Below are 15,239 nucleotides of genomic sequence, written 5' to 3' on the forward strand. Positions count from 1 at the left end.
ACAAAGTGTACGTTTTTTTTCTATAATTCATGGAATACAGGGTTAAGAAAGAGCGAGTTTATAGAAATATGCAGATTAATGACTTACTTTCTGTCATGGAATATGCCACATTCTTTTTTAGTCATCCGCAATAATGGATTATTTTACATGTCCAAAGCCCAGCTTAATGGTGTGAGACTCTCCTGCTGGCAAGTTGTTTTATTTGTCCTTTTAAGCAACTACTGCATACCACCGTTAATTCTAAAGCCTCAATTTTCCTACAACATTGTTCCGATTTTTTTTTTATTTTATATGGACATACATGCACACACACACACACACATATATATATATATATGTTCGGGATGCGGCGGCACTCAGTCAGAGAAGAAACAGCGGTACAGCCTTTAAGACGCCAACGTTTCAATATTTAATCATATTTTCGTCAGGGCAGCAATTACATATAAAAAACTCACCATACTTATAGTGCAGACCATCACCAGATCCTCCCTCGAAGCAGACGCCGACGCAGTCGGAGTCGCCAGCAGAAGTCATCACCCTGTGATACAACCACCACCATCTTGGTTACTGGAAACAAAGCATAGGAATCAATATCAAAGTACTGGCAAAAACGTATTCATAGAAAAAACAGAGCAACTGCATCGCAAGAATAATGCATAGCAAGCATACAGTTAGTAAAAAACAATTTATAAAAAGTATTGAAGGCCCATAGTCTCATTGAGTCCCTTTGGACTCAATGTATCAAGTAAGTAGATCCATTTGGATTCTTTTTGGAGCAAACATTTTGATCTGTTCCCTCCACGAGATGAGGGAGGGACATGATCAATAATGATATGCTTCAATGCTGTAGGGGAGTGTCCGGCTTCAGCATAATGCCTAGCAACAGGCTGTGTACTATTGCCAGACAACACAGCGGCACAAATTGCCTGTCTGTGTTGCGCCATTCTAGTTTTGAATTGGCAATCGGTTTTACCGATATAATATCTGCCACACGGGCAGATCAAGGCATAAATAACAAAGCATGAAGAACAAGTTAAGCGATGATGAATTTTCCATCAAACATCCCTTCTTGCCCAAATCCTTTAAAATTCATCATGGATCTACTTACTTGATACATTGAGTCCAAAGGGACTCAATGAGACTATGGGCCTTCAATGCTTTTTATAAATTGTTTTTTACTAACTGTATGCTTGCTATGCATTATTCTTGCGATGCAGTTGCTCTGTTTTTTCTATGAATACGTTTTTGCCAGTACTTTGATATTGATTCCTATGCTTTGTTTCCAGTAACCAAGATGGTGGTGGTTGTATCACAGGGTGATGACTTCCACTGGCGACTCCGACTGCGTCGGCGTCTGCCTCGAGGGAGGATCTGGTGATGGTCTGCACTATAAGTATGGTGAGTTTTTTATATGTAATTGCTGCCCTGACGAAAATATGATTAAATATTGAAACGTTGGCGTCTTAAAGGCTGTACCGCTGTTTCTTCTCTGACTGAGTGCCGCCGCATCCCGAACATATACAGGACCCCTGCATGCTTTGCATTAGGTGTTCTATCGGAAGGCACCAGGACCGTTAGTATCTGTATGCAGTGAGTGCCAGAATCAACGCTATTATATATATATATATATATATATATATATATATATATATATATATATATATATAGACATTGGAGGGGCTCTGCACACACTAAATTAACTGATAATAGATAGTGGAGATTTGGTTCATGAATTGATCAATGCATTTAAGCCTGCAGCCCCCGTCAAGGGACCCCACTGTTCTGCAGGTCCTACCACTATCGCTGAAAATGGCTACAATACACATAGCTATCACATCAATGTTTGATACCAGGCATGCTATCTGGTCTGAGGCTCACAGCAGACTGTGCTTTTATAGGTGAGCAGCTACCAACACACCTGTCACTAATCATCTAGGGAAATGGCTAACATAAGCTATGGAATCTTAGTTAAAACGTGGTGCATGAGAGAATGTGACCACATTAGTCTTATTTTGGTCACATTCTCTCATGCACCATGTTTTAACTAAGATTCCATAGCTTATGTTAGCCATTTCCCTAGATGATTAGTGACAGGTTTGTTGGTAGCTGCTCACCTATAAAAGCACAGTCTGCTGTGAGCCTCAGACCAGATAGCATGCCTGGTATCAAACATTGATGTGATAGCTATGTGTATTGTAGCCATTTTCAGCGATAGTGGTAGGACCTGCAGGACAGTGGGGTCCCTTGACGGGGGCTGCAGGCTTAAATGCATTGATCAATTCATGAACCAAATCTCCACTATTTATTATCAGTTAATTTAGTGTGTGCAGAGCCCCTCCAATGTCTGTTTAAACAATGTGGTCACAAGCCATAGGGCACCCCAAAACTAGGAAAGGTGAGTGCCGATGTTTAGTGTATATATATATATACAGTATTATGCAAGTGTTTACAGCCTGGATTTGTCATTGATGAGATTTGAGTACTACTTTGCCAGTCATGTTATTTTGTGAAGGGGTGTGGATCATGGGCACAACAATGTCTAGACCAGGGATGTCCAAACTGTGGCTCTCCAGCTGTTGTGAAACTACACATCCCAGCATGCCTTACCATAGTTTTAGTATTCCCGAATAGCAAAACTTTAGCAAAGCATGATGGGAATTGTAGTTTGACAAAAACTGGAGATCCATAGTTTGGACATGCCTGGTCTAGATAAAGAGTCAATAGGTCGGCACCAACATGTCGACATGCGGTAAGTCAACATAGGCAAGAGGTCAACACAAGCAAATAGTCGACATGGGGAATGTCGACACATGGTATCAATGTCCACACCTGAGCCCATGGACCCCCAATTAGAGTACTGCTTTGCTCACCATGCTTCGGGCCTATTGACAGCCGAAACACACTGTTGACCTATCACGGGCTCCTTTGATAATATTTTTACATTGTGTATAGAGTAATGTGTTTGCCCACTATAATGCCCCTTTAGGTTTTCCTTTTAAGTCTTCCAACAATCTAGTTTTTTGGTCAGCAAAAATAATTTAGGGTGGACTGTTGGATAGGAGGTGTGGGTGTGTGCGTGTATGTAAAGGGGGGGCATGTAGAAACTGTTGTGTTATGCAAAAAGTAATTTAGGATTTTTTCTAGATACTGTCCTAACCATGTTATTTAGCCAATCTTTAACAAGCTGGATAAATGGACCTCGTAGACATTGTCCTATATTTGATACTGCAATCAGAGTGACGTGAGCCTCACATCACTAATCCTCTGCTAAGCACCCTGCTTATTCTACTAAACACTGGTCAGTCTTCTGGCTGATTCTAAATCTAGCACAGCAGCAGTATAGGATGCAGAGGAGCAGTGATTGTTGTCTATGCATGCAATGTTGTTGCCAGGGATGCTTTAAGAGAGGAGGAGGCCTGCGTGCAGCCTCCTCCAGCCAGGCCCCTTCTCTCTGCCCACTGCAGCGCCGCAGAACACATCTTAATAGAGTCTGAGCACTTAGGGCTAGATGCACTAAGCTTGAAAAGTGATAAAATGGACAGTGATAAACCATCCAGCCAATCATCTACTACCTGTCATTTTTCAAATACAGCCTGTAATAACGCAGGTAGGAGCTGATTGGCTGGTGCAGTGGCGTAACTATGGAGGGTGCAGGGGGTGCAACTGCTATGGGGCCCGGGCTTTCCAGGCACCCCCTGGACCCATTAGACCTTTTTATATTATGTTGTGCCTCGGCAGCCGGAGCCCCGTCCCGTCCCGCTTTCTTCACCGTGCCTCCTCTTCCCCCCTCCGCCGGCAGCACCTTTGGTCTGGACAGTGACCGTCACCTGGTCAATGAAGGGGAGGAGCTGGCGAATCCAGCCTCTGCTCTCCCAGACTCCCCCCTGTCTCTTCAATGCTGCCGGGGCTCAACGTCACTATCTGGTGACCAGCCCTGGCGCTCAAAAGGAATACTGCTGCTGGCGCTGGCATAGTGCTGGAAGCCAGATATCCGCGGCGCTGAGGGGATGCCACTGAAGAGATCTGCTGAGGTCCCGGCGCTTCCACCTTGGCCCTGCACAGAAAAACATTGTACAGTAGTTTGCAGGGAGGTGCTAAAAACCCTACAACTTGCCCTGGGTTTGCCTATTAGGGGAAGAGGGGATGGGGGGAAATGAAGTAAAGAGGTAAAAGAGTTCCACCATCTCTCTGCGATCAAGCCCTTCTACAATACATTATTAAAAAACATCCCTCAAAATTGTTTCCTGTTTCTGCGGGCACTGTATACACACACACACACACACATCACTCACAGTCTGTACTGTAGGTGTGCCTTTGGAGATACTGCAGAGGTCTGTACTCGATAATGCAAGAAAGAGCGATAAGGTGCCATGTTCATTGCACAGACTATCTTACATGACACCTTTCTCGCTCATATATCAATCTACAAGACATTTCTGCCCAGCATTCATAGTCAATTTCCATCAGATTTTCATATTGTTATCATGGTCTGATTAGATCTAACGTTCCTGATTAAAATACAAATCTCCGCAGATGAATTTCAGTCCTCCCACTCTGGAAGTACAGGGTGCAATTCAGACTCTTAAGTGTATGTTTCTCTCACTGTGTATCTTAGGTAATTGTGTTTTCTAGAGCCGTCGTTTGTGAAATGAATTTGCTACTGACTCGGGATGAGAGAAATCAGTCACACACTACTTTGAAGAGACGTTCTCATAGGTCACAAGGTTTGCTTGAGAGAAATGCATTACGGCATTCATTTGCTAGGATTTGAGAGGTAAGAGGTTTTTTTTGTAACTGATGTTGCACAGATTTCCTTTCCATTAAACTGTATACGTCTAAGATGGCGTGTTAACAGGTCCACTTTAATATCCACTTAATCCTCTGAATATCAAAATCATGTGATGAATGACAGGTCATACCAACTCAGGTTGACAGCCTACTAACATCCCTGGTGCTAGTAATTGGCAGCTGTGGCAACAACATTTTAGATTGGCAAATACAGTACTACTGGCCATGTTTCATTGCAAAATGTATTTCTCTTCTACATCATTTTGATATGCAAGGATGCACCAATCCTTGGAGAGATAAAATAAAGAGAGTACCAACCAATATGGCTTTTTATTGGCATTTTGCAGTCTGTGTTTAAAAAATGACAGGAGGTGCAACCATCATGGAAATGATGTTCAGGGGTAACCTTGATTCAATTCAACCCTAATCATTTAACTCCTCTCAGAATTCAAACTTCACTCAGAAAGTGAGTTGCATATGGGAAATTGGCCTTCAAGACTTTCCCAGACATTACAGGAGAGCTCGGAAACCATCTGAATTAGACACTTAAGAGCATGCACTATAGTTGAAATCCGCATACCTCAAAGACCAAACATGGTGGTTCTGAGTTTGCTCTACATCTGTGAATGTTTGTGTGATTAGTTATCTAACAACTATGCGGAGTCATTCCTGTCATGTGTCAAGTACTTTATGTAACAATTACACTTTTATGAGGCAGATGGACTATTTCTGCCTCAGTAAGACTAGGGTTATAGCAGGGAATGTAAGCTCTCAGAAGCAGGGCCCTCTTACCTCATGTGCCCCCTTTTTTTTTTTTTACCTAAACCATCTCCATACTTCCTTGGAGGGCATCTAATCCCTTTTAGGCTACCCTATTACTTATTTTAGTATTATCTGCTGAAGCAGAAATGTTTATATACCCTGTACTTGTCTTATACTGTCTTGAAATGTAAAGTTGCCCATACCCAGTGCGATGTACTCTGTGATTTTAGTACTAGATTGCATAGCATCTAGTACAAAAAGCATACAATGTGCTACAGCACCGTGCTTTTTGTACTATATATGATGCAATCTATTACTAAAAGCACGGGTTGCACAGACTTTGGGCCTTATTCTAGTTCATTCTTTCTGACAAAATCCTTCTTAGATGGACAAAACCATGTGCACTGCGGGTGGGGCAGATGTAACTTGTGCAGAGAGAATTAGATTTGGGTGGGGTTTTTCTTCAAAGTGAGATCTATATTGAAGTGTAAAATCATGCAGTCAGTATTTTCCCTGCACAGAAACAAAATAACTCACCCAAATCTAATTCTCTCTGCACATGTTACATCTGCCCCCCTGCAGTGCACATGGTTTTGTCCATCTAAGAAGGATTTTGTCAGAAAGAATGAACTAGAATAAACCCCTTTGTGTGCTGTGCGATTGGATGCCCACGGGAGCGCGCATCACACAGCACCATTGTACTGTGTATGGGCACCTTAAGTCACTGTTTCCTTGTTTTTGTTTACTTGTTTATAAACTATGTAACTGTGTGTTGCTGATCCCTTGAAGCTCAATATAAATAATAATAATAATAAAAAATAATAATAATAGTATTAATCTTTGAAACTCGATTCTGTCCTGGGACATAGGTGATTCCTCATGCTAGAACTCAAAGCTAATTAAGGTATACATTTAAGCCTTGAAAGACATTATTTAAGTTAGAGTGAGGTTGACTGACTCAGGACCCCCACATGATGCAGGACTCACACTGCAAAACTTTACCATTGTACAGAGACATTTTGAGATACTGTATGAACACTGCATTTTTATATGGCCGTATATAATATATATTCCCAACATAGATTACATGTATAAACTGTGGTTTACTCTGCAAAACATAAGTAATGGATAGTTATTAAATATAAATATACAAATGCATGTATCACTAATTAAACATTGTTCTTGACAAGTTGCAGTGTCAGGCTGGGGAAGAGAGGCCTACCAGGCAATGCAGTCGTACGGACCCATTGTTAGTAGTGTGGCCAAATCTACATGGTGTGTGGACAGCTTAAACAGAGGCTTGGCTAACCATTAGAGATTGCATTATTTGGGCCCCTTTACAATACAGTAAAGACTGATAGTAGATGTATGACAATGTACTAGATTAATGACAGCAATGCACTGTAGAAAATGGATCATAGTTGTGTGAAGTATATTTTAACACATGTATTCTGTATCATTCAAGTGCACAGTCTACAACCAAGTCCTAAACAGAGAGAAAGGGGCCCCCAATGCACTGGCCATAGGCTTCTATGGGGTATCGCCACCCAAAGGTGGCGATACTCTGCTATGCGGTGATGGGGCGGCCGGTGATTCATAAGTTAGGAAATGCGGTAAACCCCCCCAAAATGGGGGTTTTACAGCATTTTTAGTTTAGTACATCCCGCCCTTAATACTACAGGAATGTACTGACATGATCATCCAAATATCAGGACTTTTATTTAGAGGGATTTGTTCTAAATTCCTTGCAGTGTACTATTAAAATTATAAATCATTAATTGCACTCCTAGAAATTTTTAAAGACCAACAAACCACATATTGAATTTATTATATATATAATCAAAGACTCTGCATTACACAGCTCAAAAATATAGCTACAAATATCTTAAGTGATTAAGCTGAACTAAATCTGTCAAACATACTATCAGCACTATATCTGCTGTCAGCTGCCATCTGGGATAAATAATATTACCTAATTATAAATAAAAAATAATTGTTTCTATTGGTGGATTTATAAAAGAATATATATATAAACAATAATACGCTATGCAAAATGTTTCCACTTTATCCAAATCAGCAGCTATTTTCATTGTCAAAGAGCTGCTGATTTTGTTTTTATCTATTTGTTGTGCGAGTGGTGGTTACTACCCGGGCCCAGATTGTATTGATTGGCCCATCAGACTTGAGTTATTCTACGAGCACATGGCCACACCTCCTGCAATTAGGTCATGCCCTCTGAAAAGTGTCTGGTCCCAGCCAGGCTCTCTGCTGCCCTGACTGCATGTATAGACTGAGATTCTACAATAAACTTTACTTATTATAATAAAGTGGGTGTGGAATGTCACCGATGGCTTGAGAATTACATTTCCCAACAAAATTCCGTAGTATGCATGTGTTATTATCTATTGTGCACTCACCAATATTAGCCCTGTCCAGTTGAAAAATGACATGATATTTTCCCTTACTCAAATACACTGTACAGATGACATTTTTATATAATGGGATGGTGCACCAGGCCCAGAGCTCAGGGTAAACATTATGCTGTAATTAAAACTTCTTCCCCTTTCCAAAGGTAGATAGCACCAGGGCCGGTGAAAGTTTTTTTGGCACCCTAGGCAAAACTTCAACTTATTGTGACCACCACTACCCATATACCAATACCAACTTTCCAGAACCTCAGGGTAAAATGTGGAGGTGACATCTCAGATGGTCAACATCTGGCGTTTGCATTAAGTTCAACAGGGTTGCCTCTCAGAGTCATACTTAATATTGTGATAGGAAGACTCTTCAGATTCTGGGGCAGCACTAGAGGAGGCCACAGACAGAACACTCCAATATCTGGTCTCCGGAGACATAACACACATGAGGCAAGAGAGATCTTTTTTTCACCGTAAGCCTAAAGAGAAAACCAATGTTTACAATATGGATTCGGTCCTCTAACTCCCCCCTCCCTTTACCCAACTGCCAGAAACACGTGGAGAAAAATCAAACTTTACACAGTTAGGGCCCTTGTCAGTAATTGTGCCCAGGACTTCAGTGCAATGTTAACCACTGTGCCACAGTGCTGCAAAATATGCAACATATTTCAAAGCACAGCATTATTTACAGGTTTTTTTTTACCTAAATGACTTTTTCATGCATAATGAATATTTATCAATAGATACAGTACTGTATAAAATAGCTTGTGCCATCGGTAAATCAATACAGGATGATGACTTTACAGTACTCACAGAGCTATTGAGCAATGCTGCGAAAAGTCTGAATGCCAAATCTTTAGTAGCTCATAATGAAGCCAGTTTCCAAACTATAAACTTATGCAGTGTAGATCTAGTCCTAATGGTCCAATCACATGAAACGAAACCACATAGATTACCGAGTAACATTTTGCAGATAGACATAACATAAAAATGTGCTATTTTATGAATTAAAAGGACAGTCTAAGTAGTTGCTATTGATTGGAGGACATTTGTGCAGTCTATGGTATACTATATATATATATATATATATATATATATATATACATATATATATACATATATAGACACACACACACACAGTATGTTTTCTCATGAATAATCCTTTGCTCTACAAAATGGCTGCCTCCACAGTGTCTAGGCAAAGAGTATAATTTAAATAACCATGTAAATAATTCCACTGTCAAATATCTCTTTGATAAATTGTCAAATAAAATAATATAAATACTAAATGCACAATGTTTCAGCAACACAGCAGACAGACATATCACCTGATGACTTTAGGAAAATTCTGTTAGTCACATCTGAGAAAAAGATCCAGGAAGAGTCTTGATTTTGGTTGCCCCTTAAGGCCCTTTAGATGTGTTGTCTTCCACTCCCCCCCTAGGCTTTGTCTCAAACCCTTTACCTTTGACAAACATGGCAGGTAAGGTTTTTTTTTCCTCTACCACAGATGTTGTAAAGTATTCATGTCTTAGCTGAAGCAAAATCTGCGGTTCCATCCTTTGCCGTAATAGAAAACTACAAGTCCTGTGGGATACAGTTCGTCTAATCTAAGTTGGTTCTGCTTCGATAACCTCCAGGAACATACTAGAAGAATCGTATTGACAGTATTACAGTTTTTAAATTATAAATCACCAGGATGGTAAATCAGTGGAATGATCATTGGCAGACCATTAGCAATATTACTTTTATTACTATGCATTTCATATTCAAAATATAAGAATTTCCTGTGTGCTGATATTCAGTCTAGTCACTCTGCATTACACAACCACTGCAAATGATATCCATTTTTGATTGTCTCTAGACTTGGTTTACAAAATGATGTCGCGATACAGCAGAATACTAGTAAACCCAATTATAAATTCTTCTGTCTAATTAAATACAGTTCCCAGCCCAGTAGCCAGCATACCATCATGGCAACAAGGCAATCGAAAAGAGGGAGGACTACCCCTGGTGGTTCATAGAATACACATGCTGTTATTCTTAATATATTATATATATGATCTTTTCTACAACAGAGAGTCATTGGTCAGGACATATTAATTAAGTCTATTGGTTGGGTAAGTTGGCACTGGCCGTGTAAACCACAACAGCTGCAGTAAACAGTCTACACAGTATGAAGGTGCTGTATTAATGTAATATACTACAAGCTGCAGAAAGGATCTACGATACAAATGACAGGTAGTGTAACAAGCAAATCTTATCTATGTGAATCTCTACATCGTAACAAATCTGTGGTGCTGTAACTTAGGACATATGTATGACTCGTGACTCTTTATTATGTTAATCTGTTGTGACAAGGTCCATCATTCTTTTCATCGGGCAGTTTATTTATTTATTTATTTGAACTATGGGATTGTCAGCAGCCCAGAGGTCTACATTTAGCATAAGGAATGATTTTGTCAAGCATTAGCCAACTTGACCAGTATCCCAGTCTCGAGGATCAAACGCTTCCATCATTATGATGTACAGTACTGCTGCAGAGCTTGCATCTAATAAATGGGGAAAGGATGATATATGGGAACCAGTAGAAACTGTCTCTCAAACCCTGAGGTATCGACTATCTTAATGTGAAGTACAGCAGACTGGTTGCTTTTATCTGTATTCAGACGACAGAGCAGGATCAGTGATAACTATCATTTTAACAGCAGCTGGAACAATGAGAGAGGAACTCAAAGGGATACACAAGATTTCACAATAGGCTTTTTCGCCCTATGCATAGTGCACCACAAGAGCAAGGGAGAGAGATGTTGGTTATTCCCCTGCTACATACACATTTCCATATGGTGCACCTGGACAATTCGGCAAAATAAAAGCAGCACGTTCTGTCTGTGTCCTAGTGCTGAAATTTTTCCTCTGACAAAGATAAAATGAATCAGAACACCCCATCTGTGCTCAAGAGAGCACCATCCGCATGCAAATTGAAGCCACCCCTGTAGAGTATATATTCTGTTGATTCTGTGGCTTGAGGAACTATTATCCCTCTGCCCATGGTCAATGCCTGCCCTTCTATGTACTTCTTAATATTCGTCTTGTGTTAACCACTGCCTCCTGATAGCTCAGTGACCAAAATGAGATTACTAATCTGTTGCAGTTGTTCTATGAGTCGGCCTGCTGCCATTTGCATTATAGTTTCTCACAACAGAGGGTGTTGCCATCCCTCCATTAAGTATTTATTAAATCAGAATTCTGTCTAGTCTCTACACAACAGTGATCTACAGAATTAGGGCTTCAGAGCGAGGGTCCTCCCACAACATGATCACTGATCCGAAATACAACGTGAAACGAGCTTTAGCAAAATAAAATAAGCAAATTGACATCTGCTCCTGGAAATTAAGTTAAAAAACATGTTTTATCTGCAATGATAGAAAAAATAAAATCATAGAAATCACCTGATAATTAAATTCCGGCAATGAATATAACAATAACCTTTCACTCTTAGACATTACACACATTTTAATAACTGAAATATGCTATTTTTAAAGTCTTACACAATTAACTAGAACACTGACCCATTTACAGTATTAGTGATTTGGCCTGTGTTTTACACTGGAGATTGTCCATACACCCCTGGGGCAAAAATTGAGTGAAATGAAATGATACCCAGCAAATTGCCACGAAGCTGAAAGTCAAATCCAAGTTACAACACAGACAGTGTAGATGCATTGCAGTTTATCGGTCATTAACTGATTATATCAATGCTTGCAACAATTCTCCCTCCCTCCCCTCCCTGCATATAAATCGTCAGAGAATGCTGTTCCCGGCCACTGGTGTGGACTTATTGCCTTGTTTGCCATGGTAATTTACCAACAGCTTCTCCCAATTCCCCTCCAGGTCTGTATCCTATTCTCTTCAGATGGCTTTATGGATCTTATGAACAATTGCATTTGATAAAATAATATTAATACAAAGCATTGGAATGAATAAATGGTGCAATTGAATCCTCTAGAAAAATAATCACATATTATCATCCTAGAGAGAGAGAGATACAGACAGGATTACCCTTTACAAAAATTAAACTCAATAGCTTTAACATCCCTGTGCATTTAGAAGGCATATCAATGATTTCTGAAAATCCCTATAACAGTATGTGTATGTATATATATATATATATATATATATATATATATATATATATATATATATATATAGTCTCTTCTGGACTTCCTTCAGTGTCCTTGTCCCACATAACCTTCATAGGTTGCAAGGTTTTAATCACAAAGTACAGCCATCATCCATTGGTAAAATACAGATATTTTTATACCCTAAAAGCCACCATATATAGCTTAATAAATAAACACACACACAAGAAAGGCAAAACTAGATCACATCTGCAAATAAATATAGATCTACCTAGATTATATTCCTGCTTTTCTCCTGCAACAGAAACAGATTTGCTGGCTTGGTCTAAAAAAAAAAAATCTAATGAGAACTGTACAACATATCATGTATTAGAATTCCAGGTGACTGTCACACATGTCTATAGCATGTAGTCACATAATAGATAGGATAGTTAATGGAGGACTCTAAATACATTACAAGCCAGATCTTTAATTAGTCAGCTGGATCATCTATACATCTATATAGCAACACTATGGAATCACTGCTGTGTTTTCCCATTGCAGAGATTCTACACCTTCCGGACAGTGAGAATTTTAGCTCTGCTGCAGGATCGAACATGCATCACTTGTATAGCTAAGATCTTGTAATTTCATCTTGCATTGTTATCAGTTGGAAACTTAAGCAACACATTAAGCATATCTGCAGTGACAGTGCAGTCATTTTACTGTAGCATAAGGGGAACAGATCTTAACCCCTTAATTGCTTATGACTACTGCACAATGATGCCAAATAGTGTTGGCAGATGCTCTCCGGCATTGGAAGAGTTAAGGTCAAAACTCATCACCCAGGAGAATTGATTCATTTCAGTGTTTCCTTGACAGAGGATCTTCTATATTACTCATCCCTTCCACACCCAAATCAGTGCAACTTGTGATATTATATTTATTTATTTTTGTTATATTCTACTTACGATGTTTGGGCATGGTGGTGGTTTCTGGGGTGCTAGTTGTAGACTCCTGAAAATGAGACTGGGTGGAAACGTGGAGATAAATTTTGTAGGAAGAGGTAGAATATTCCGCAGTGGGCCAGATAGGCATTGGCTGGGTGGTGGTGGGGGTCCCTGGAAGTGGGCGTGAAACCAAAGTAGTGGTGCTAATGGGGACAGTGGTAGAGAGAATTGTAGGAGGGGCAACTGTATGGCGCACAGTAGTCGTTCTAGGGTTTGCCCGGATGGGTACTCTGCTTCCTGGGGTACGAGTGGGGGCCCGGGTGGTGGTAGTTAAACGGGTGCTAATTTGATTAGGTGTCCTGGTGGTGGTTGTAGTAGTTGTAGTCTCCATACTTTTTGGAAAAGAGCTTGGTTTTGAAAGGAAAATGGGGTCCTGGCCAATTCCCTTGGAATCCATTAAATCAGTTGGGACATAATCCTTTACAGATCCCACTACGATCCACTTGAGCAGCATCAAACTCAGACCCAAGCCAATGAATCCAATTAACAGAGGCACTACACATAGCCACGTTTGCTGCCTGTTCCATACAATGCAGTCACTACACTGCACCTCCCGAGGGTTGGGTGCCCCATCCTCCTCTTCCGTAGTGTTTCCACCTGCAGCCTCCTCAGCAGCTGCCGGACGTACAGGTGGTGAGGTGGTTGCAGCCACTTCACTCATCCTATATTCCTTTCACCCCCCAAAATGCATGAGCGTTGAGAAGCTGGATCATCAGCATGCAATTCTGCTCCCAACAAGGAAGGGTTCAAATCGATCAGCATTCAAATGTCAGATAACTAACCACCACCAATTCCTCCATTATATTCTTGTACAGAGCAAAATGCCATAAGAAGCTGCTGAATCAGCTAAAAAAAATCATTCCATCCAGGCTTTAACATGGGAATCATCCTCGCATCTCTTCACTTTTCCCCTCTCTCTGTCTCCTGCTCTCCATAGGAATACACCAGCCTTCTTTTTTTTTAACCCAGCATCCAAGTGGGTCCCCGTGTCTATGTGATGTGTCACATTCCTGCACACAGGAGCTGCCTCTCCTCTCCCCTGCTTCTCTCGATCCACAGAACAGATGCACCAGCGTTCCTCGGCTGCTTCTTTCAAAGGCGACAGAGCAGCAGAATGCACCTGTTATTCAGCAGTCCCTGCAACCAACCCTTGGCCAGCACTTTAAGAGAGAGACCAATCCGAAGCTAGAGCGAAGGAGAAGTCTGAGCTCTGTAAGCCAGCAGCAGTAGCAGCAGCATAGACACCAGCAAAATCATTTAACAGGAGACAAAATAAGCCATAGGGGAGAAAAACAGCATCCGAATGCATGTACAGATGCAGATGTACATACATTTAGAATGTGGCTTCCAATAATAGAAATGAACGATATAGAAATCAGTTCTCTGCAGCCTTTGCAGCATCAATTGAATATGCCTCTAGCAGAGCAAGAGGCAGACTGGGCTCTGGGAAAGCAAAAAAGGAAAAAAGGCACCACCCACTAATGCCTAATGGTAGTTGCTTAATGCGTACAAGATAAATAAATGATCCAGGGAATATCCCACTGGAATTGTCTGGGAAAACCTTTTATTTTAAGCAGGTTTTAAGACCGTCCTATGTCTAAGGTATGCTAATACAATAAATGTCTGTGGTCTGGTGCACCCTGAGAAGAGACATTATACAGGGATCTCTATTAGGAGTGTGGTTGCAGCCACTAGTCATTTGCCAGCTGCAGCAATACATGGATATGTTACAGTCAAACACTGGAGGACAACTCTGAAGTTGAATTTAGCAGTGAAGCTGGAATATCCTACACTGTAGCTGCAGCATGGGATTTAAAGGACAAAAAAAACCCCCTTAACCCGTTAACTACCTTACATTTTACCAACATAAATACAAATATTAGGATTCGGTATGAAAGCCCGACAGTCAAAATCCCGACAGGGTCAAAATCCTGAATGGGTCATAATACCGACAAGGACAAAATCCCAACAAGGACAAAATCCCGACATGGACAAAATCCCGACATGGACAAAATCCCGACATGGACAAAATACCAACATATGGAATGTACAGGTGAAACAGTCAACATGACTTTCCATCGACAGGTCGTGAGGTCGACATGGGTTTTTTCACTGTTTTTTGACCGAATGTCGACACTGTC

At 40.7% G+C, this 15,239-nt stretch overlaps 1 protein-coding gene across 2 annotated transcripts in view; it reads right to left on the reverse strand.

The window, feature by feature from the left end:
• NRG3 (neuregulin 3) overlaps positions 1-14,545 on the reverse strand; it is a 716,420-nt gene extending 701,875 nt beyond the window's left edge. For both annotated transcript variants that reach the window (XM_083146311.1, XM_083146310.1), the window contains exon 1: positions 13,060-14,545. In XM_083146311.1, coding sequence (XP_083002437.1) covers positions 13,060-13,759 — 700 coding nt within the window. In that variant the 5' untranslated portion in view covers positions 13,760-14,545. The remainder of the gene's footprint in view (positions 1-13,059) is intronic.
• Positions 14,546-15,239: the final 694 nt, after the last annotated feature.

This window comes from Crinia signifera, chromosome 6, assembly GCF_055691185.1.
Source record: "Crinia signifera chromosome 6, ASM5569118v1, whole genome shotgun sequence".
Lineage (NCBI taxonomy): Eukaryota > Metazoa > Chordata > Amphibia > Anura > Myobatrachidae > Crinia > Crinia signifera.